This window comes from Vigna radiata, chromosome 4, assembly GCF_000741045.1.
Source record: "Vigna radiata var. radiata cultivar VC1973A chromosome 4, Vradiata_ver6, whole genome shotgun sequence".
In the NCBI taxonomy this organism is placed as follows: Eukaryota; Viridiplantae; Streptophyta; class Magnoliopsida; order Fabales; family Fabaceae; genus Vigna; species Vigna radiata.
In genome coordinates this window covers 18920926-18946732 of record NC_028354.1, presented here as the reverse complement: position 1 = coordinate 18946732, position 25807 = coordinate 18920926, and the positions used below count along the sequence as shown (strand labels likewise).

The 25807-nt window shown below is 29.3% G+C and overlaps 3 protein-coding genes across 3 annotated transcripts; all 3 read right to left on the bottom strand.

Annotated features, from left to right (window-relative positions):
- Window positions 1-609: 609 nt before the first annotated feature.
- Window positions 610-1541, bottom strand: LOC106758852 (60S ribosomal protein L37-3). Its single transcript, XM_014641850.2, has 4 exons — window positions 1412-1541; window positions 1197-1332; window positions 1026-1127; window positions 610-946 (listed from the first exon to the last, which is right to left on the bottom strand). The coding sequence occupies exons 1-4, from the start codon at window positions 1412-1414 to the stop codon at window positions 900-902; spliced, it is 288 nt and encodes a 95-aa protein (XP_014497336.1). The 5' UTR covers window positions 1415-1541; the 3' UTR covers window positions 610-899.
- A 1060-nt stretch (window positions 1542-2601) lies between these two features.
- On the bottom strand, window positions 2602-4479 carry LOC106758853 (protein trichome birefringence-like 19). The gene is made up of 2 exons (XM_014641851.2): window positions 3782-4479; window positions 2602-3435 (listed from the first exon to the last, which is right to left on the bottom strand). Exons 1-2 carry the CDS (start codon window positions 4292-4294, stop codon window positions 2683-2685), a joined length of 1266 nt encoding a protein of 421 aa, XP_014497337.1. The 5' UTR covers window positions 4295-4479; the 3' UTR covers window positions 2602-2682.
- Window positions 4480-10599: 6120 nt separating this feature from the next.
- On the bottom strand, window positions 10600-15514 carry LOC106759301 (protein trichome birefringence-like 19). The gene is made up of 2 exons (XM_014642407.2): window positions 14925-15514; window positions 10600-11536 (listed from the first exon to the last, which is right to left on the bottom strand). Exons 1-2 carry the CDS (start codon window positions 15429-15431, stop codon window positions 10730-10732), a joined length of 1314 nt encoding a protein of 437 aa, XP_014497893.1. The 5' UTR covers window positions 15432-15514; the 3' UTR covers window positions 10600-10729.
- Window positions 15515-25807: the final 10293 nt, after the last annotated feature.

The following is a 25807-nucleotide window of genomic DNA, read 5'->3' as shown; positions in this document are numbered from 1 at the left end:
ATATATATATATATATATATATATATATATATATATATATAATGTTCAAATTTAATTAATCTAACTTAGACTATTCATAAACTTGCCTTGCACCATCTATTTTCATGAAAGCCTGGGAATTTTAAATATGTCAAACTTAAATATGTCAAACTTCGCACCCACCCATGTTCAGTTCAGAGACACCGAACTTGTATGTATGGAACATATCCATTCATTTGACGAAAAAACCCTATGTTGGTTTTTTTTAAATGAGACCAAAATGAATAAATCTAAAACAGGAAAACGAAATTGAAAACATCATCACGATATTAGAATAAAAAAAAAATCTATTTGGCAATGGTAGTAAAATCACTTATACCTAAACCTAGTTTGGCCCTGTACATCGTATTGTCAGATATTTGAGAAGGAAAACAGAAAAGACACGAAGTGATCCCTTCTTAAACTTCTATCATCTAATTTCAAGAAATTATGTACCACTGATATCTCCTACCATTACATGTTATCTACGGGAGAGTAGCATATTCTCCTATCTTCTTTTGATAAATCATCAAGTAGTAGCATATTACAGTCTCAAATTCTCCTATAGTAGAAAAATCTAAGGCAAGGTCGCAATCCAAACAACATTATTTATATGATTACCATAAACTAGTTGATTATAATTCATTGCCAACGACTACAACACCAAAAATAAGGGCCTGAGTTGAAAACTAAAATACAGACGTAAAGTAAAAAACCATCAAACTAAAATTCCTTATCATGCTCAAGTCGAAATACAAAATCCATATGAATCAAACGAGATCAAATCGACAGAAAGAAAAAATGTCAACAGGGCTTTGCACAACACAGAACCCTTAACTCCTAAAATTCAATGATCCAGAAAAAATGCTACCTCCGAAAGCTTAGGCAGTGGTAGCCGCTCCTCTCTTCCTGGGTGCAGCTTCGGTACCTGATTCAAAATCACCACGTTAGCCAAAACCCTAAAGCAATGCCCAAATTTAAACACTCAAATAATCAACCGATTATACCCTCTCTGAAGCCGCTCTTGAATCTGCGAGGCACGTGACGCAGGTACCTCATCCTTCCAGTTCCAGTGGTCTTTCTCCTAATAGCCTTCACGCTCCAGTTATCTGAAACCATCGATCAGTGAAGACCGAATCCTTAAACAAACCCTAATTTGAAAAAAGTAAAAGAGTTACATTTTCTAGTGCGCGCTGCCGGAAAAGCACAAGCAGCACAGCGACTCTTCTGGAGGTGGAAGCTGCGACGGCCGCATCTAACACAAAGGGTGTGGGTCTTGTTCCTCCTTTTACCGAAACTCCCTGTTCCCTTACCCTACATTCATACAAAATCCAAACACCATCAGAATCAATTTCGTAACACGTCTACAGATAATAGGCGGAAAAAACGATACCATTGTAGCAGCAGAGCAGAAACCCTAATTTCTCTGAAAGGAGAGGACTTATAAGCGTGCCGGGACAGCGGTAGGTTATTGTTTTTGTATGGGCCTTCAGCCCAATTAGATAGCGGTGCAAAAAAAATGAAATTAATAGAATATCATTAAATTCAATGAGATAAATTTATGCTCTATTTAAACGAGATAAAATATAATTTATATGCTATTATTAAATTTAATAATATAAATTTAAGTTATACATAAAAAATATAAAAATTCTATGTTCTATTTAAATGAGATAAAATGATATTATTAATTTTAATTTATATCGATGCTCTAATTGAACTATTTATTAGCCTACCAACTTGTAAGGGACCAATGGGCTTTGGTGTTGGAGCACTTTTGAGAAACTTGATTTCGGCCTTCTTTGCTCAGTTTCAAACGCTGAATTAAAACTGAGCAGCAAGTAAATGGCATTGCATCTTAAAGAAAATCAAAACAATAACAACACATACTTAACAGAACTAGAAAATAGTGAACAATAAAACTAAAAATTATTTTTTATTAAAATAAACCGAGGTAAAATAATAATAATAATAATAACGGTTTTAGTTGTAATTTTGTTTGTAAGAAAAGTTAGTGAAAGTCATTAAAAGATATGTGGCTAAAAAAGTATTGGTTATTTTATAAATTAATTGTTAACTATACTTTAATTATATAAATATATTTGTCAACTTTAATTCAAATAAATTATCTTGAATCAATTCAAATTAATGGATTTTATATTAAACAATAATTTTTCTCCCTATTATTTTTTCATTTATTTTTAAAATATAATTTTAATAACTATAGATTTAATAAATTATCATATCAACAAATTACATTACAGTTATACATTTTCCATTTCTCAAATAATTTATTTTCCATCTCCTACCCTTTAATTATTCAAAAAGAAAATGCATTCCAACCATTTAATTATACAAAATCCAACCATAAATATAAACATTATTTGAATTCGGATCTCCAGAAACTAAATTGCGTCATAGAATGTGTCATCGGGATAATTATAATGCTATCTTATGTAATAAAAAAGTGAAACAGTGTTATTATTCCAGAAAAAAAAAATATCACACTTTGTTTTAAGAATTGAAAAAAGAGATAAAATGATTTCATAATACATACAAATATTACTTAAATTGTGTTGTTTGAAATTTGATTTAGATTTAAAAGTATAATGAACTATTGTGATGTATCCTTGAGAAATCCCTGTAAAGAAGAAAAAAAAGATTTCAGTGTGTTTTCAACTTATAGAATAAAAGCTCATTCCATGTGTCAATAGGGCCAGGCAAGCACCAATGAACACAATCACTGTGCGTGTTCTTCATTTCATGTCCCCAGACATGGATGTTCGGATGTCCATCAGGCCTACGCAGCATGATTTCAGTCGTGTTCAGCATCAAAAACTTCAAACCCCTCTTCCTTCCTAGCCTTTTCGCTGCTCTAAACTCCTCCACCTGAACCTTGTATGTCTCAAAAATGTAACCATCAAACTTCATTTCCTCCTTCCCATAAGGCTTTGTCCTCTCACAACTCCCTCCTTTGTTCCACTCAGCATTCTCGAAGTGTGCAGGAGAGAATGTTCTCAAAAATGTCACCCCCTTGAACCCTTCCAGGTTCATTATACTTCTGAATGCCGTCCGGAACGCTTTTCTGTATCCGTAGTAGTGACTCAGGTCTGTGATGTTGCTTTTTTCACACTTGTGGCACCCTACAAGCTGTCCTTTTTCATAGAACAATGCTGGCCGAAAGAACCACTGCCCAGCTGAGATAATGACAAAATCGAAGTTTTTCACTTCACTCCACGATTCGTCTGCCTTATCTAGATACAGATTCGTGATGAGGCTGCTGTGGACATCGCTGGTTCTCACCAAAAACGGGGACCAGAGTGTTACAACTGTAAAATTGTAATCGGCGTAGAACCACCTTCTGAAATATATGGGATTTGTATCATATCTACTGGAAATATCCTCAGGACGAGCCACCTGAAAGAAAGTCATGAAATCATATTTTCCGACCACGAAGAGGACTTTCTTTCAGACATGCATGTTTTTGTGTAATGAAATATGTACGGAACTCATCAACACATTTGCTATACGTGCGTTATACAACAAGTGAAAGAGAGTTTGCCCAAAGGAGACACAAAGCCTCTTTCTTCGGTTTTTGTTCTCAAAAGCAACTAGTACTTTTCTTGATTGTTAGGAAATACCTTTCATGCATTGGTCACACAGTAAAAAAGTATAATCCAAGGATAGAAAAATTCAGCAGAATTTGAGTTCTTGTAGTAGGAAAGCTACACTGTGGCATTGATTGATAAGTGTTCTTACTTACAGGACTTAGGAGGCACAACAAAGAATTCATTTGATTTCTTCCGACAGAGTCTCCAACGAAGGCCATGGACTTTCCTCTGACAATCTCTAAGAAAAGGGTTGCATCGAAGAGTGGAAGCTCACATTCGTCAGGTTTCCACCTCCATTTGAGAAACTCTCTATCAGGTCTCCCAAACTTCATGCAGTTTTGCTGATCCAGTATCAAATTACAGGTCTCGTTATCATAATAAGGTCCTTTACTGTACGGAACCCACTCCCCAGAAAACACGTTGCATCGTTTCATCTCTGTCACGTTCAAATCATAGCTGCTTCTATTAACATACACCTTATCAGGAGAGGAAAAGCTAGAGTTATTAGGAGGTAAAAAGCTAGAATCATTGGGAGATAAAAAGCTAGAGTTTTTCCTAAGAGGAAAAGGTAACATGAGGATGAATAGGGTGAACGGAAGAAGGATAACAACACTCTTGAGAAGTTTTCCTGGTGCATGCTTCCCATTCCCATTGAGAAGTTTCATGTCTCTGAGATCAAATCTGCTTGAGAAGCTTTCCTGAGATGGATTATATATACGTACATATCTTGTATTTTGATATGTGGTTAGAGTAAAGGTAAAGAAAATTCAAGTGAGCCAACACCTATAGTGGCTTGGAATATTCATATTATGGATTTTACGATAAGTCATTGTTTTTGGCTAGAGTGATCATTACACACAAGGATAAACCCTATAAATAAATATATTTGTTTTCTTTTTGTTAGGGCATTCCGAAGTGTGCAAAAATATGTATTTAATTTATTTTATAATAATTTAAAAGTGAGATAAAAACATGGATTTCATAAGTAATGTTATTATCTTTCATTCTAATCTCTTATTACCATTATTTATGTTACTTGTTGTTTTATTATTAAGGTTTTCTAGTAAACTTATTGTTGGAAGTCCCACATCGGATAGAGATAAGGCCAATTTATAATATATAAGTGGGGTGCAGACCTCACCTTACAAGCGGTTTTGTGGGGTTGAATTAGGCCTAAAACTCACTTCTAACCCTTATTACAAAAAAGATAGATGATTTACGGAAGTTTGTTGAACCTTATTTTCTTACAAACTTATTATATGTTAAATATAAAATGTTAAGTCTATCATGGTAGAAAATGATTTTATGTTACAATTATATAAATAGATCTTTTTGTAATATTTTGAGTTTGTAAAAATCATAAGATATATCTCATTTGTGTTGTCTTATGGAAGTTTGGTTTTGTTTGTGAAATTTATATGTTGAAACGATTTAATATTCGTAGGTTTCAATTTCTCATCTTCTTTATTTTTATTTGTATTGTACTTGAAACATATCTAATATCTCATTCTTTTATTTATATATTAATTATTGTCGATAAAAAAATTATGATGTTTATAATAATTAACTATCTTAAGTATTTTGCATATGTTTTTTTATTATACATGCATGATATATGAATCTTAATTAGGATAACAAAAATATTCGTACAGAAAATAAAATTCACCATGAATAGTTAGTAATATAGGGATAGTAGATATCAGGTCAATAGGTAAAATATTTTATATACACTAAAAATATTCCATCCATTCCATTGTTTTTCCTAACCTAACGAATGAATTATATCTTAGAGTTGTTTTTTAGTTTTAGCGTTTTCTTCAATATAACATTTATAATTTACAGGGTGACAAAACATCTCAAAACTCAAAAAAATCATATCTATAAGAAAAAGGTAACCATATGTTCAAGATTAGTTACTTTCCTTTGCAACAGTCTTTGTCGTGGTAATGGTAGGACATGGAACTTCAAATTCTGAAATGAAAAATTAAAACAACCAAGAAATAGACATAAAGTAATAACCATGCTCAAAAGTATATGTGCCACTTGACACCACAAGCAAAATCATTTTTGAAAACCATTCATTTTTATAAATTCAATAACTACTTAATAATAAAATATCAAAATATAAAGATAATATAATAATTATATATAAATTAATTAATCAACATACAAAAAAAAAGTTATAAACTACTTATATTGAATAAGAAATTGTCAATCTATCATAATTAAACATTAAAAGAGATGGATGAGGAATTATAGGAGTGTGGGTGCCAAATTTTGGACATTCATAATTAAAACAACTATTAATTGTACATATTAAAAAATAACAATATATTAGCCTTAAGTCCCTATATATACTTTATCGTGCACACATTGAAAATGAGATGTTATGGATATAATAATTGGACCACATAAAAATAATTATTGCAAAACATTACGAATAAATAATTTGCTTTTATACAAATGGTCAATTTATGCAGTTTTAGTTTCCATATGCCATTAGTATGGAAGGAGTGGGTGATTAAAGTTGAGAGAGATATTTCTAGGCAATATTCAATGATATTGTATAAGTATGGTTATTTCTTAAAAAATCAATTTAATTAAAATATGTTTAAAATAGAATTAAAAATAGACTTATAAATGAAATTTATACATAAAAAAAAGCTATTTCAAAACTTATTTAATTTATGCAAATAGAGATTACTACATTTTATAACTAATTTTTTTTTTTGTGAAATTGAGAAAATAATGTGAAGATATAAACAACGAGTTTGCATTATTGTTATGAACAAACTTTACGGAAAAATTAATTGAAAACATAGGAGTTGCCAGCTCAGAAAGAATAATGTGCAAGTGAAGCCAAAATCCTAAACGCCACGCGCAAGTGGTCCTCCAATATAAAAAAAATTAGAACAAAATTATATATAAATCAATTTTTATATTTTTATTTTATTATAAGTTATATATTAATTATAGATAAAATTAATTTAAAATATATAAATAAATATATCATTTTACAAATTGATTTTATAAAATAAAATTAAATTTAAAGTTTATTTTCTTAATATAATATCATATCATGAGTTAGAGTATATTATATTTTAAGATTTTTATTTATTCGACGTATTATTTTATTTATTGTTTGTTTAATATATTGTGCTTTTCAACTATTAAAATGTATATCTCATTCTAGAAACTGTAGTTTTATAGGATTATTATTGATTTAAAATCTATCTTTTAATACATTTCATAAAAACTTTCAAAATAGAAACTTTAATTTCATTTAATTTACACCAAATAACATTTCAAATTTATGCTGCTGCATATACTTAAATTAAGCTTACAGTTTGTTTTATTAGTTTAATCTGGATTAGCATAAACCTTTACAAAAATATTCATAATTTAACGAAAAAGCATTTTGATAGGAGACGACACTGACAAGATTTAAAGCTGATAATGAGATATAAACAAATTGGTATACTATATAAAAATATCACCTTTAACAAAAAAAGAAGAAGAAGACTTTAAAATAGTATATTTATTTGTTTTTTATTTCTATATATTTATTTTCTTATCCATTTCTATTTAATATGAAATTTCAACTTAAACTTAACTACTTCAATCTCTTCGTAAAAGTAAATCCCTAATATGAGTCTCTTTCATATTATTATCCTTCCAACTAAAAGGTTTTGATCAAATGATTAGTAGTATGATAAACTTGTTTATTCATATTATTTAGTAACAGACATTTTAACATATAAACTTAAGCAAATTAATTAAAAAAGAAAAGGTAATAGTTATATTTATGGAAAATGTTGTTTTAACCATTTCTTCTAACAATGTTTTCATAACTGTTTATGTAATAGTCTGTGATTGATCCGTTTCAAATATATATACCAATAAAAAATAATAACATATAATTTATTATCAAAAGTTGTTAAAATAAAAATTGTTAACGTATAATTTTTTATATTTATATATACGATAAAGAAAATGGAAGAATATTGTGGTTTAAAAAGTGTTTGTGTTGCATTTCAAAGGGTTCAATCGATTACATAAAAGAGGGTGCCACGTTTTTGTTATGGGTCATGTTCTATTACCATCAAGACAATATGCAATCATACAAAGCTTGAATATTAGCCACTTGATTTGCTTGCTTTTGGTAGTATTAGTCACAACAAAGGACACTATTTATAGTATTTGATTGCATATGTACCTGTCAATTTATGGTCCCCGTGTTATAAATATTTAATATCCCACATTATAGTAAAATGCTATTTTTTTTATAAAAATATAAGCATAACATGAAGTGTCTATGATATATTATATATTTGAAGCTACTATTTAACTCTAAATCTAAGTGTATTAAATAACTAAAATGGGGTGAAAGAAGGTTGTTGGTTGAATTCTCCTACTAATAATTTGAAGATATAAAATTGTTTTAAAAAGTTTATAAGAAAAAGTTGTAGATTTAATTAACTCCTTTCGCTTAATACGTACAAACAATTAACATTGTATATCAAAAAATAGTTTACGTATTAATTGAATACGAATATGATTATAGATAAGATAATATTTGATCTTCTTAATTTATTATTAGATAATATGAAAATAAAAGTGTTGATAGTTTTTTCTTAATAAAAATAAAAATGTGATAGGAAAATGAAACCTACCCCTATAATGACAGAAAAATATCAGTAGGAGCTTATAGTCAAGTCTTTTACCATCTGGATTCGTGTATGACACAACAATTATATAAAAAAAAATTGTTATTCTTATAAAGTTTCAGATTTCTTTAGTTTCTAAAGTTTCTTATCTCTATGTTTAATCCTCATTTATGTTTCTTCATCAACAATTATATTTTGAGTGTTAAAATTTGTTGTACTTTTGTCATCCATTTCCCAATACAAATAAACAAAATTAAATAGTGGACTAAAAAATAGAAAAAAAATATTTTTTAAAATATTAAAATTGTAGATATATATTTTACTTATGGAGCTAAGCAAACTTTGAAGATATAAGTTTTATGGACATCGTGAATCTTCTATGTGTTAAATATTTTTTTTTTCATCATTTCTCTCAATATTTATTTTTCATAGACGAATGGTGATGTGTATCAATAGTCTATATATCTCATGAGCTATTTGTCTTGTTCAAAATGATTAAGTTAAAAAATAATACATCATTAGAGTATGATCGACTAGGTTAAGGTCACGTGGAAACAGGTTGACTTGTGACTAGATAGAAACAAGCTGACTTATGACCATTAGGCTTGTGGCCTAGTAGGAAGAGGCTGACTTTAGGCAGAGGCAGGCTTGTGACTGGATAGCAAGAGGTCGGCTTATTGCCGAGTAGGTAGAGGCCAGCTTGTGTTGGGTAAGACTTCTGGCCAGCTTGGTAGAGGCTGGCTTGTGGCTGGGTAGGCAGAGACTGGCTAGGAAGAGGTCGAATGTGGCCTAATACACAAGTCAACCTCTACTTACTCGGTCATAAGTCGCCCTGTTTTTACCCGCCCACAAGTCGACCTCTACCAACTTGGGCACAAGTCAACCTCTTCCTATCCGATCACAAGCTGACTTGTTCCTACTTGGCCATAAGTTGACATCTGCCTACCCAGCTACAAGTTAGTCTCTTCCTACCCAACCACAAGCCAGCTTGATCTCCTTGGCTACAAGCTGGTCTGTTCCTACTCGACCACACACCGACTTGTTCCTGTCCAACCAGAAGTCGACTTATTTCTACCTAGCCCTAACCTGGTTTGTCGTACTATTCTTTAAGTTAGTACACTCAGACCTATACAAGGAAGGGTCGAAAATCCTTAGTTATCTTATAAATAATATTCTTATTGAGATAAATAATTTATGTTCATTTTTACTATATTAATTGTTATCTGACACACCACCATTTGTAAAAGATGAATAGGACTAAAGGGAGAACACTAACCCATGAAAAATTCAAAAAATTTGTAAAGTTCATTTTCTCAATATATGTTGGGCCTGTATATACCCTTAGTTTAAATAAATAAAAACTTTTTTAAACTAATAGTAAAGAACATATTGAGTCAGCCTGTACTTTCTAATAATTTCTCATAAAATTGTGGGGTTTGACGACTATTCTTCTAATATTTCAAATATAATTTTCAATTTCATATTTAATGTAATGCTATATATTCATCTGAGACCATGAAGGTCTCTTATTATGTTATCATGCTACCACATCATGTAATCCATTAATAAGTTCTAACATAGATAGTTAAGTTTTTAAACTTAGAAAAACTGTCTATAAAGGTTTTACTGAAAGATATAAAATTTATTTGGTGATCTCTATGTTTAATGATATCTAACTGTCAATCATGCAAATGAAACATATATCAATATAATAAATAATGTTTAAGTAGCTGGATTGGATGTGCCAACTACTGGGTTTTGCTGATGGGCTTCTTCAATCTGGGTTCATGATGGTCCCGATTCTTGCGCACCGTCAGATGTAATGAGTGGTGGAGATGGATCTAGAATAAACCTTTTCACATTCCTGTACAAATTTTCTAGTAATTCTACACTTTAAGTCTACTTATTTTGAATTTGTATAACCATTATAGTACGTTATGATGGCATCCACCAACACTATCCCTTATTTTTTACACTGATTTATTGCTTTTTGGACTTACACACTGTATTATTCTTCATGGCAAGTGCAGCTGGGGATATATATTTTGCTTATTGAGGATCAAAAGAAGCTAAGAAGCAATTACAAGTACAAGAACATACAAAGATACATAAATTTTCTTGATTTTTACATGTTACTATAAATTCCAATTCATGTCTAGTGCATCTGTGCATTTTGTTTGAGGAACATCTGTGAGTTGGTTCAAGTGGTCCTTTCAGATTGAATAGTGAGTTCTGTCATTCAAGTGGTCCTTACTTACATTCTGAAATGTGTAAACATGAGGAACACCAAAAAGCTATATCAATGAACATAAAAAAAGCTATAAAAGGGGTGATCAAATTCGATCTTAATTCAAAAAGGATTTACAATACATGTGCTCAATGAAGTTTACAATTACAAGCAAGGTTACAGAAATATCTGATAAATCTGATTTGTCAATTTGAACGCAAATGAAGCCTCTCTTCAGCTGATTTCACACCCTCCATCTTCAACATTCCGAGCAGAAAATCACTCCATGTGTCTATAGGACCAGGCAAACACCAATGAACACAATCATTGTACAGTGTCACATTTTCGTTAGGCCAATGACCATATCTACTTGGGTGACCATCTGGTCTCAACATCGATGCTTGTGTGACATCAAATAGCCTATATTTCAAACCCTTTTTTCTAGCTTCCTTTTCAGCAATTTTGAACTCCTCCAATTGAATCATATAAAACTCCAAATCGAGACCCTCTAATTGTGTCTCATTGCTCCTAAATGGCTTAGTTCTAATGCAGTTCCCACCCTGATTCCACAACCCATTCTCAAAATGTGAAGGGGCAAATGTCCTAAGAAACACTGTGCCTTTGAAGTTCTCTAATCTATTGATGGACTTAAAAGCAGTCCTGAAAGCCTTTCTGTAGCCATAGTACATGGTTAAGTCAGGAACATTCTCCAAGAGGCAGTAATGACACCCAACAATTTTTTGTTTCTCATAGAACACCATTGAACGTGTAAACCAATGTCCTCCATTGAGAATAACATAGTCAAAATCTTCAATTTGGGTTATCCATTTCTCATCTGGCTCATCAAGGTAAAGGTTGCATAGGCCAGTTGGGCCTGGCCCCTTTGAATCTGCTTCTTTGGATCTCACCAAATGAGTTGTCCAAAAAGCAGCCATGGTGAAGTTGTAACTTGGGTACTTCCATCTCATAAAGTAATCATCTCTTTTATACGATACATCTATGGGCCATTCCACCTACCAAATTCCAACAAAATGGTTACAGAATACTTGTACAAACACCCAAATCAAAATATGCTCCTTTGCCAAACAAAATAAAAGCAAACAACAAACTGGTGAATGTCAAATAAACGTCATTTTGCTACCAAACAAACATCAACTGTCGTTTCTTTCAAATGCGTATACTTGTTACTATTATTATACAATAATGCATGACGTGATGCGTACTCAACTTATATGTATTTTTTTATTCCTGTGGTAGGAATAACAACAGCAAATGTATTATTCTTTTATTAGCTTAAACTGTATACTCTGTCTGCAACAAACAAAATTTTCAATCTAGAACAACTATTGCATTAACTAAGAATAATGCTGTTTTTGCACAGGTGAGTGTCCCACCATAGTTTTGTATTCTGTAACACTTTTGTATGAAGCCGAGCCACACATGTCACTGCTAAAAGTTATAGTTAAGTTTCAAACTTTATCAGAGAATCCTCTCTTTGTGCCATCTTTGTACTATAAGTATTGCTAATTTTAAGCTCCTAAACAATTGCCAAATTTTGAAATTATTCCATGTAACATCACCTTTATAGCATTTCCTTTTAGCCTCCTTTACTATCCCAAGTCATGTTTTTGTGTTCCCAGGGAAAAGAAGCAAAACCCTGCATGTTACAAACTCGGAGGATCCAGCTCATAGGTGTATTGTTTACATGTGAACTTTTCCGGAAAAGACACAGAAATGGATAGCTAATCTTATTAATAATGCATTACGCTAATGGCAATAATACATTATGATATATATTCACTTTTGTATTTGGAGTGAATATAATAATTGAGTGGTCCCATCTGGTCTCTCATCTCAGATTCCCTTCAAACACAGACTAATATGAAATTTTGTCCATGCATGTAGATATGGATTTGGTTGGCTAAGCTTTAATTTCCCATTAATTTCATATTCAACCAACCACTTAGCCCAATGCAAAGTCCTAATGTTATCAAAGAGTATTTGACGTGCACAACAGCATCTCTGGTTTTTCTAATTTCAGAAATGTGACCTCTCAACAAGATCTATTAATGGTTCAGCTTCAACAATTATTCAACTCTCCACACCACCTTTATAGTTTTCCTCTCTCTGTCTCTCTTTTCTCCCAATCTTTCTTTCTCATATTGGATAAAGTTTGGTGTTACAACTTGAACCTATAATAGCAAGTCCTAACTGCTTCATTTTGCCATTTTTGTTCCCACACACAACACCTCAATTTACAAGAAACTGATGAACTAACTTACTTGTTTACATAATTTTCAGAAACATTATACAAATTCCATCCTCTTAGCTATCTCTACTTAAAAAGTAATGTAAAAAGAAGAAGGAATATTGTAAAAGAGGATCAAGACAAACTGAAAAGAATTTTATAAAAACAACCAAACGTAGTATAATAATTATACTGATCCAAACAACCACTTAGCTAATAGCCTTATGCAGAATGGTTGGAATGTCAAAAGACAACCTGACATAAAACAACAACAAGCTGGGGTACCTTGTGTTTTTCTTTTCCCTATGTCATACAGGAGAAATGCAAGCAAATAGTACTCTTTAACACACACTCACTATAATCATCAGGTACATTTTATGTGTCATACCAAGTTACATGTTTTTTATGTATTAGTTCTTCATTTTGTTTTCTTTTATGGCCTAATGAATAATTAAGTGTTAACGACATCTTATAATTAAATGCGAAAGCTCAATTCTCAACCATTTCTACTTTCAGGTTTGGCAGGACTCGAACAATTATTGCTGTCTGAAATGCAAGTTGACATAAAAACTCTTCATAATAATACCACTGTATAATTCAAAGCAGAAGCCAATAGAATGAAAAGTTCTGCTACCATCAACAGTGACTGAGTTTTTTCTTTTCGAAAGTGTGACTAAGTTACTGGCAGGGTAGCTTCCCCCATAGGGTAATTGTGGGAATACTACTGTGTATCACAAGAATAACCGAGACGTCAAATTTTGTATAGTAATTTTTGAAGTTTTCAATAATGGAAGTCTAGTTAGTTAGATATACATAAAGAGGGGACAAAAATTATACCGACACTCTTTTTTTTTTCTGTGTAGAAAACTTAATCTTTTGATAGAGAAATTAATTGATATCAGTTGGACTGATAAATGGTTTTGGAAAATTTAGCAACACTAATTTAAGGTTAATATATTTTCTTTTATGTGGTAGCTAGACACAGACGTGGAGAACAAGGTGTGACGAGTTGAATTGAATGTGATTGGCACAGTTTCCAGGGAAAAGATTCGATTCCTCGGCATGCATGTTACTTTCCTTTGATCATTTACCTAATCCTTGAATATCGTAAAGGCTTTGGTGAACAAACCAGCCACAAGGGTAAAGGACAACGTATATATAATCGAAAAAAACAGCATCCATATACTTTTTCAATAAAATCTGTTCAAGAAAAAGAGATAAGATGATAAAAGGAAAAAGATATTTGAGAGGATGACGATGTGATAAAAATGGTAATAAAAAGTGTTACAAAATATTGTTATATGGATCACAACTCATCGAACAAGATTGGGATAGAGACATTTGGAAAAAACCAAATACGTGCTGATTAATTGTATTACATAGCTTTCAAAAACAGTGTATAATTATTAGTGGAATAATTAACAAAATGAAGATAAAGTTAAGATAGTGATTTATTTGACTAAAACGTTATTGGTGTCTAATCTTCACGTGTCTGCAGACATTAGAAGAATAGCAGTGATTATGTCTGCTCATAGATTTGAAATCTCACCTTCTTCACTTCAAAATTTTAAACTTAAAATATCATCAAGTTTAGATTTCCATAAAGGAGAGGAAAAGGGCAGTATTATTATCTACTAACTATTAAGATATTTAATATTTGTGGCTCTGAATTTTAGGTATGATAAAGGCTTGCAATGTAATCAGATCCAAAACTAATTTTAAAGTTTGGTTTTTCTTTTCAAGTATATTCCTGTCCGGCAGAAAAACAATCTCTCAAAAGTAGGGTCAAACGTTAAAACCAGACTCTTTCCACTATAATATTTATGTAATAAGTTATGAAAACACCAAGATAAAAATTATATCATATTTTTATGAATTATAAATCCAAAAAGAGCAATATTAAAAACAAAAAACTAACCAGCTGACATGCTCTTGATGGATCAAAAACTTACACCAGAATAGTCTAAGCACAGGCTTAAAAGTTATTAATTATGAACCAATATTAGAGCATATTATATATGTATATACATTTGTATGTATATATAATCGGTTCAAAATGGTAGAGAAAACAAAAAAATGGAAAAGAAATGTATTGATTATAGATAGAAAGAAGCAGGTAATTTTGATGAGTAAAAAAAGTAAGAAAGACTTACCCTTGACAAGAGGCAAATCATGGACTGCATCTGGTTTCTGCCAACTGAGTCTCCAACAAATGCCATGGATTTTCCCCTGACGAGCTCAAGAAACTGGAAAGGGTTGAAGACAGGAAGTTCACATCCACTTGGCTTCCATTTCCACTTCATGAACTCAGAATCTGGTCTACCATACTTCATGCAGTTTTGGTGTTCATGAATAGCCCAGCATGTTTTGTTTGAGTAATATGGAGCCTTTGGGTTTGGAACCCATTCTCCACTGAAAATGTCACACTTTTTTATGGAAGTTGAAGGCAAGCTCGCAGACTCATTCAGATCATCAAATGCTGAGTATGGCTTCTTGGATTCTTTGTTCTTGAGTGATGATGAAGAGTATCTGAACAAAGGGTATGACAGTGGTGTGACAGTGAACAGCAGTATGGCAAACACTGCAAGTAAAGTCACTTTTGGGATCATTTGTTTTGGGGTGCTTTTTCCAAACAGAAGCTCTACGATTTGGAACTTCATTTTTGGAAAGAGGGAGAAAGAGAAGAGAAAGGTAGGAACAAACAGATACAAGGTATCCAACAATGGAGAAAATGGAGAAGTTTTTCTTATATAAAATATCTTGTGTGTGCAAATCAACTTAGGACAACTTTATTTTATTTTAATTTTTACATTTTGATTATGATTGCAAGTACTTAAGAAAGTTTCTTTCTTAATTAATTACACTTAGTTAAATTTCTCTGAGGTTATATATATTTTTTCAGACATGCATGAGACGTCTTTTGAGGAAAGTTTTTGGATTTTTGGTTGTCATCACCCATGCGCTATGCACAGAGAAATATAATATTTGGAAATTGTCTTTTTCTTTGTCCTTCTATGAAACGTTATTAATAACACAAAAATACTGTTTACAGTGATTAATCTTTAAAAACAGACTGTGTTTCTTTTTTATCAATGCATGCATCTTATTTCTAAAACAACATATTTTATTAGAAATCTTGAAATGTCTTCTACACGTACCAAAGCAACTACTACTTATATAATATCTTTATAATATGTTTCAGTGTTGACTTACTCTAATATTCTGCTTTGCTTTGTTAATAAAAATCTGAAATCAGTGAAAAAGGATGGAGAAAACAAGAGAAATAATAAAATAAAATAAAAATAAGTAACAGGAACTTTAAAACAGAAAATATTCTAATTTCTCAATAAGGTTAAAACATATGTATGACCTCAGCCAACAATTTAGTAACGGGCAAAGATAATAATTAATATAATTAATGAATAATTAATTGAAGAAATAAAAGCATTAATTAATAATTAATAAAAATAATAAATATTATTAATGAGTAAAATCGGAGATGACGAATAAGAATATTAAATATTATTAATGAACAATTAATAAATATAATTTAATTAAAAACATATTACAAAATTTATAAATATAAATTTGACATTAATATAAAATATATTTTTCATAACTCGGTTTTATTACAGAATCATTAAAAAAAATCATTAACTTAAATGTCAAGATACTTATTTTTGAATAGAGAGACACTGAGGAATATTTACAAATCATTTGATGATCATCGAGTCTATAATTAGGTTGTTAATTAAAGGAATTTTTTTTTAATAACTTGTTTTAAAATCGTGATAATTTATGGTGGTCTATTTCAAATATTTTTTAAATATAAATTTAAACAGATTAATACATGTGTCCGATATTAAAAATTGTTAAAATTAATTGCATTTACAAAAATTGCATAAAATAAACTACATCGAGATCTGTGATCATTCATCAAATACATATTTTCACCTTGGAAAGTGGAACATTTCAGTGGAACATTTCAGTTGTCTACATTCAGGGGTAAATTAGACATTTCACTTTCTTAATTTGTTCAAGACATAGATTGAATTTGGGAAGTGACAATATATTTATTGATCAGGAATATAATCAAGCTTGCAGGTCAGAATTTTAGATCCAGATCTATATTTCTAATATATTGAACTCCAAATTCTCTTTATTTATACTATTCGAATATCTTCGTTTTCTATAAATATTGAATGGATTTTGTATTTCTGTGATATTAAATAATATATGAACTTTTTGAATTTGATATTCTTTATTAAATAGAAGACGGATGACAGCTTTTCCATGGAAGAATCTTGTGCAATTTTTGCTGTAAAAAGTTGTTATAGTGCGATTCTTTTTTAATATTATGTTGGTGATGTTAGAAACTTATTAATTATATTACGAAGCTGGTTTCCGAATACTACCTAATAATTTTAGGACAATAGTCAAATGTGGTAGGATGATGAATAATGGGTTAAGAAATAGATATATTGGGTTCGTTAATCTTTGTCTGTGCAATCATAACATATCAGGACACGCGTACGAACCACAGGTCATGATCAAGACTACTATAAAACCATTATGGCAAGCTTGTAATATATAATTAATGAGAATTTGATTTAATTAAAATTAAATGTGGGGACTAACTAATTGATAACTGATTTGATGTTTAATTAATTGAAAAATAACCTAATAAAATGTTAATTCTCCAGTCTATCATATAATTAATTGTTTGATTTTTTTTCTTTTTGTTTATATAGAATAATTTAGAAAAATAAAAGATATGTATAAGAGTATATATGTAGCTTCATGTTTATACTTTGATTAGGTATGAGTGATTTAATTTGTGAGTTTTGTAGTAGGAAAGTTGAAGTTGAATGGAGAAGAAGAAATTAGAGAGTAATGGATGAAAGAAAAGGAATGCACAACCACCTTGAATTAAATTGATTATTTTCTCTTTGAAGTTTGTGTGTTGATGAATGGTAATTTATTACAGGCAAAGAAGATGGGAATTGGAAACAAGATGATTTGGATGGAAGAAGACACGAGTGTCTGGTTAGGTAGTAGAACTAATCAGACTACGATGTTTACTTGTGACAACATTAATTGAAACAATTGGAGTAAGGAAAAGAAAAATGATATTTTGACACTAATTTTTGGCATTATTTTGACAGTGTATATGTGTCAAAATATGTTAGATAATTTTAAATTAAAAAAAATTGAAATAAAGATATATTTGAAAGAAAAAATCAAATTTTTTTTTAAAATTTAAAATTGTCCAATCACAATTTGACACGTGTACAGTGTCAAAATGATATCAAAAAATTAGAATAAAAAAAAGCAGATCCAAGTTTGACCAACGTAGCCAACTAGACAAGTACACTTCACTTCACTGCATGCATTTTCCAAATATTTACTTATTCAACTTTTTTTTAATAATAATTTAATTTTTATCTAAAATATTTTTTTTAATTTATCAAACCTATCACATCACATCATTCATTAACTTTTATAATTTCAAATCTTTTCTTTTATTACTATATTTTCCTTAATTCAACCAACTCTATACCAACTTTTTTTTTCTCAAATTCATTTTTCCAAATTCATTTTCAAATTCAAACACAACCGAAAGAAACAATATCACAAATGAATAATGCAAAATAAATACCCCAATAGATTGCATAGAAAAAGGTATTACTGGTGTACAATTTTGTTTAGAAGTGGGAACTGTAGGAATATATTTTCATATATTAATGTCTCAATCGTGTACAATAAAAGGAAATTAAATGTATGAGTAATCATAGTTGAGTACTGTAGTTAAATCACTGAACCTAATGCAATTAATTTGAAGAAAATCAGAATGAAAAAAAAAAAAAATACTGGAGAGAATAATACCAGAAGAATTTGAGAGAGAGTATACCACACACATAACATCCACCTAGAGCATGTGGTCCTTCATAAATACATTCTCACACGATATTTTTTGTATATCATAATTTTAATCTCATAAAATCTAACCTGATATAAAAAAATAAGATCCAAAATTTTTATAATAATGAAAAATTATTTTAAAAAAATTAAATTTTAATCTCATTAATTTTTTTTTTTATAAACGTTGAAGTTAATGTGGAGGAAGGCCCAGCAATAATTGAGGAGGAACGTGGTAATGAAGCTAATAATGTGAGAAAGTTTAACTTTACACCTAAACTAAATTACATGTTATCTCTTTCATTGTCATGTTCTCTTTTTAGAGCCTTTTACGTTGGAAAATCTTCAATATTCCATCTATTACTTCTTTTTCTCACATCTTACAATAATCATTGTACCTCACTCATCCTTTACTCCTTCTTTTTCCTTATTCAACAAAGGATAATGAAAAATAAATGACAAATAAAGTATTAAAATATATATGGTTTTTAGGTTATTTAATTCTACAACATTTAAGAAAATTATGCAAACAGAAAGACCTATGTATCAAATAAAGTTGCATCATAAATAAATACTTTTTTTTTCTATTTTACACTCAATTAGTTTAAAAGTAAGATAACAATTCATTTTCTTATCATCCATTATTTTACCTACAGATAAATTCATATGTTCATAAAAAGACATATGCTAATAATATTTTGAATCATTTTTACCTTAAATTTGGCTTAAATATCAAATTATCCTAATGCAAAAATAAGGATTTGCAGAGCTTTGATAAAATAAAACTGGTGAAATAACTTTAGTTGAAATAATTAAAAAATTTAATGAATTTAATTTGTGCAAAACACTTTTAAGAATAGAAAACCATATACATTGATGACAGCAAAAGGATAAAATACAGTCAAGTCTACTATATTAAATTATCTAATTTCCATGTTAATGGAAAACAAGAAATCAAAATAATTAGTATGATTGTATTGCGGGAGGTAAAGTTATATTATTGTATAATTCAGAATATAATTTTGTATTATAAATTGTTCAATAAAAAATAACTTAATTCTAAAATCACTTTTAAATTGATGTCACGCACTATACAATCCGACATATCTATACAATTCAAAACTATAATTACATAAAGAGTATAATTGTAATTTTGAAAAATAAGGGATGCAGAAAGAAAAGATCGGGGTGAAGGAATAAATTTCCAATCTGTTCTTCCACATATTACACATACTGGGCCGAAAAAAAACCTTCAAATGGGCTTCATTTATATAACATGACAAGTGAAAACTTTTTTAACAATGCGAATTTCTTAATTACCCCTCCTTCATTTTTTTTTAATTGAATGTTTTCTTGCAATTTATAGTTTATTTATATCCCGTGATACAATCATTATAACAAAGTACCAAATTGAGTAATAGTCATATGATAACTATATATATACATAGTTCTAAAAATCTTTGTTATATATATGCGTGTGAATCTAATGATTAAACTATGATATAATAATTAATCTAAACTTTAATTCTATTTTTTTATCATAACAGAAATTTTCATTTGATACTATGAGTAATATATAAAGTGGAAGAAATCCTCTTTAGAGATTGAGTGGATGTAGGTCAATAACTCATCCTTATCTTTGATTATTCAAAATAATTAGCATATAAAATACTGAATTTAATACTTTAAAAAAGATGATGGTGACTTAACTACAAATCACACCCAATTTAATCTCCTATTTATAACTATGAATAATTGCCCACACGTTACGATTAAGACCTTAATTTATGAACTACTCTCTTCTTATAAAACATTTTCGTATAATAAAATTCTTATTACCATGCTGTATTAATGAATAAAATAAAATAGTTAATTTTTAATGCATTTATTTATATATATAAAAAAAAAGTGTTACACTGATAGTACATATAAATTAAATTCTAAAACGAATGAGTTTTTAAGAATTTTATAGTCAACCTTAATATTCAAGATATAGCCAAAGAAAAAAAAAATTGGTATACATATAAATTTCAGGATTAAAACCACATATTTAAAGTACAGGAATTCCTTTCTACACAAACAAACAAACAGCAACCTTTTCTTTGCTAATTTAATTACACAATATAAATAAAATATAGAAAATAAGAGATTAAACATATATATATATATATATATATATATATATATATATATATATATATATATATATATATATATATATATATATATATCTTGACTGACTGGTATATGCGTGGTTAGCCTTCCATGCTCTTAATGCTTAACATTTCACAGCAATTCTCACATTCAGAAGCAAACACACTTGAATTCATTCATTTCCTTCCTTTCCCTTTTAACAGACAAACACAAACTATTACTTTGTTCATCATATCAGATACCCTTTTCATTCTTCTTTCTACAATAAGTGTAGTTTTGTTTTCATCTTTTTCTGCATTATCTACCAAGGAACAAGGTTTGTTTCTGACCCTTTTGTTTTTTCATTCTTTTCTTTGTGCCTGTTGATTATGCAGTGCTTAGTGTTTATACCTTTGACTGTTTTTGAGCAGAATTAATCAACAAAGATGGTGATGATGGGTCTGGGAAGGTTGGTAGGGTCTCTAAAATCCAAAATAAGGTCTTTGAAACTGAAGAAACCTTATGATAAGATGGAGAAGAGTGAGAGTATGAGGGTTGAGATAAGAAGCAGAAAGGCCAGAAAACTTATTGAAGAGACCCTAAAAATTGCTGATTCTCCTAAGTCCAGAACCTTCACTTTATGATGTATTATTGTTCACTGTATCTATTGGTAAAAACTCTTCAATAATTATATACATCTGTCTTTAAATTTCAATGATTTTAGCTTCTGCTCTTAGCCTCATGCATCCACTATAATTAGTACTACTGATCAATCATGTTAGGTATACAAGTCTAGAACTTTTGGTATGAAGCATGCAAAAACTTTGCAGAATTTGTATGAGTTTGTTTTCTGAGGCACTTAGATGAAAATGGATTGATTAATGAGTTTTTAAGGCCATTTTTCATAGATGAGATTAAAAGGTAAAAAGTTGGAGAGAAAAATATCTGTATTTATGCACTGTGTTGTAGATTTTCACTGAAGCTCCTTTCGTTTTCAAATTTATTGCTTATTAACATCAGGTCTGGTTTTAGGTGGACCATCCTATGCATGGTGCAGGCCAATTATGTCACCTTCACTTTTTTTCCCTCTTGTTTTAAATGAACTGTAGAAATATTTAAGTATTTTCCAAATAAATTAAACAAAATATACATTTTCTCCATTCATATCCAATTACTGATTGACATGTTTGATCATTCTTTTATGGCTCAACTTTTCAACAGTAGATAAGTTATATTATTTACGTGTTTTATTTGTTTTAGGTATTTAATATAAAGGTAAATTTACATGTTGGTTTTTTATAATATTTAAATTTAAAAAAAATCACACATATCATACAAAGAATAATTGAATATCCGACAAACAAGTATATCCTCGGCAGTTTTGTTAGTTAAGTGGGAAATTTTGTTCCACGAGATAAGATTTTACAAAAACAATTTAGTGTAAACATTTAAACCACCGAATCCAGATTATATTTTGACAAATAATTAGTTATTTTTAGAAAAATAATTTAAGAAGTTAATAAGAATAAGAGTTTAATACATATGCAGAAAAAAAGTTTTTTCATTGGTAGTTTTTTTTTTTTTTTTTTTTTTTTAAGGTAATGGTTGTAAAATCTATGCAAGCTAACGTCCAACTAACAGATAAGATAACCCATCAAACTCAACCACCAATTTCGTAATCTCAAAACTATATATATTATTTATAAACTCAAAACTATATGCTCTCAATAGAATACACAAGTAAAAAGGTGCCAAACAAAAATGAGAAATTTCTGTGGCCAAGATATGCTTCCAACATATATTTATTATATATAGATTTCAAAGCGTGGTACTAAATATTGATAAATAATCTAAAATAATCGTGAACTTAAAACTCTAATGTCATATTAATAATATAAATAAATTTTAAATTTAATTTAATTTTATAAAATTTTACTAGATAAAATGAGAAATTTCTATGGTTCATTTCAATGTGTATTTGTCGTACTAAGACATATACATTCGAAATAGATTCTAATTTGTGATTATAAATCTTGTATTTACTTATTATCTATCATAACTTGATATTAAATAAGCAAATTTTCATATTATCCATGAACTACAGTAAAAGGACATCAGAAGATGCATTAACGTTAAAAAAATTGGAGAATAAGTGACAAGTAAACACATAAGAAGTGGATATGTAGTGTTTGTCAGTGTCTGGAATGAAATTGTTCTGAGATTTCTGCAGAGGATGGAAGAAATAAAGTATATTGAATTGGTAAGTAAAACTGTTTGAAATGGTGATGTTAGAGAAAAATAAATAAAAGCAGTGTTAGTAAGTGCAGTGGGTAGCCACGAAGAATAAAGTTGAAGATTTGTGATGTGGAAGTTTGGCTGCACGTGAATCATGAGATGTTGCTGTGACGATGGAAGATAAGATAGTAATTGCATTGCTTATGATTTGGCAAATGCTTGCCCATGAAAATGCACTCTTCCAAAGGAAAACGACTAACCATACTATTCTTTCTTCCAAATATACTATGTCCAAATTTATACCAAGTTCGAGATGTCTATATCTCGACGTGAAGAGATGTGTTGAAAGTTTATATCGACTAGAGATAAAAATAAATTATAATATATAAATTACAAATCAGTTATCTCAAATTGAGTTAAACTTAAAACTCATTTCATTCTTATTATCAAAGCTTCCCTTACAACAAGCCAAATACTGTGTAGAAGAACTTGTTAAGGTTTATTCAGTTCAGTTTTCTGATATAACTTGTCAATGACTGCTTTTTAGTGTGAAGAATGGTCACAGCGTTTTTTTGTTGAAGTTCTTACTCTCTTGTGCCATTGTAATTATGATCCCTGAGGAAACAAACAGTTAGAGCAATACAATGAGCAAAGAAACAGAAAACAGCAGTAAAATAGGGAATACTCATTTTCATAGTGAATGTTTCCTTGTGAGAGTGGGGGCCATGAGAACCAACCCAACCAACATGTTCTCTTGCTTCGAATTTGAATCATGAAATCATACCTCTTGGTTGCATGTGATGTAACTAAAATAAATAAATATATATATATATATATATATATATATATATATATATCTTCATTCAGAGTTTATTCTTCCATACCATATCTATATATATAAAAAAAGAAATATATAAAAGTAAAATCTTAAATTAAAAATAACTTAATTTTATTTATATGAATTAGATTCAAAATTCATCATGGAAGAAATATACATCATATCATATTTTCAATCAAATTCAAAACTATTAAGATATTTGATAAAGAAGAGGTTCTTTTTGTAGATTCAGGCAAAAATGATTTGCTATTTATTGATTAGGATTTTTTTTTTAATTTATGTAAATAAACAAGTCGTGTAATCTTCACACAACTTCATGAAAAAATCTTAGATAAAATAACTTTTATATTAACACACTAAAAAAGATGAAATTGTGTACCTCCAAACTTTTTTAGATACTAAATAAAATTCAATTATGAATACATGTAATCAATTACATAGTACTAAAATTATGTAAGAAAACACGATTTCATTGATAATCTATTATACTACAATCATAGTCGATTACCAATGCTAAAATCATAAATTAAAAATAATATTACTTTTTTACATGAATTAAACTCAAAACTTGTCAGGAAATAAATATACATTATATCACATTAAGAATCAGACTCAAAACTATATGATAAGGAAAAATATATATATATATATATATATATATATATATATATATATATATATATATATATATCAAGAAGGAAGATTCATGGTAAACATATAATTCTAATACTTTCATATGAGTATTATATATATTACATGTATTTAGTGTTGTAGCATTGGTCGATGGTCTATAATTGTACTTCATATTTGCATTGCACATGCATCAGATTCAGACACGTTGGGTTGAGTTATCCGTAAAGATATTTGATAGATTTGACAATGACAAAACATCAACAACTCTTTAGTGAAAACCTGTGCAGTCTTTAGGTATATTCTGTGTCTGTTATATGGGCATGTACTTGAAATTGAAGTTAACATCGATCACAATCAATTGGAACAGATCCTTATCTCAATGCACAAATGAAATTCAGTTTAACAACTCTTTCATTCATGTCATTATTTACTTAATCTCATGATCGCAATACTCTTAAATGGAGATTCAGAACAAATTACAGCATCAAATTAATTAGGTAAGAATGGTCACAACAAATTATACTAATTAGCCTCATTTTAATGAAAAATATAAGGATTTCTCCAATTAATAAAAGAATACTAAAAGGAGTATGTTGCCATGAGGAAGAAGATATAATAATGTTACTGAAAGTATCTTTTCTATATTCTTAATCACGTATTAATTGCTATAACATATATAATCATGCTTATAACCTACTATATATCAATTCATGGACCATACTTACCTAAAATACAGCACATAATTTAAGTGACAGAGGGCATATATCACATCATGCACAAGGTACAAGACTGTCTTAGGTATATTGGTTTATCACAAACAAGAATCCATAATAAAGGTTAGGAATCACTAAATTGATCTCCAAAGTGTATGCAAATGCATATTAGGTTTATTTAAGATTATATGCTCATTTTGTGGTTTTACATATTAAGGAGTTGATTTTAAATTTAAAACTTATGTTAATGAGTTTATGTGGTTGTTTAACATCTCCAATTCGTCATCATAAATGTCTATGTTCCATGCATTACTGATATGTACTGTGTATTTAAACATGTGATAAGTTGATAAATAATGTAGACAAATTATGTTAAGAAGATGATAATAGTACCTGTAATGTAGGTGTTTGAGAGAAATGAGTTTCATAAAAATTCATGCTGAAAACATCTCATGCTTGTATTCACTATTGGTGCTAAAGTTGTTCTAGTTTTGACTGATTATTACAATAATATATATATATATATATATATATATATATATATATATATATATATATATATATA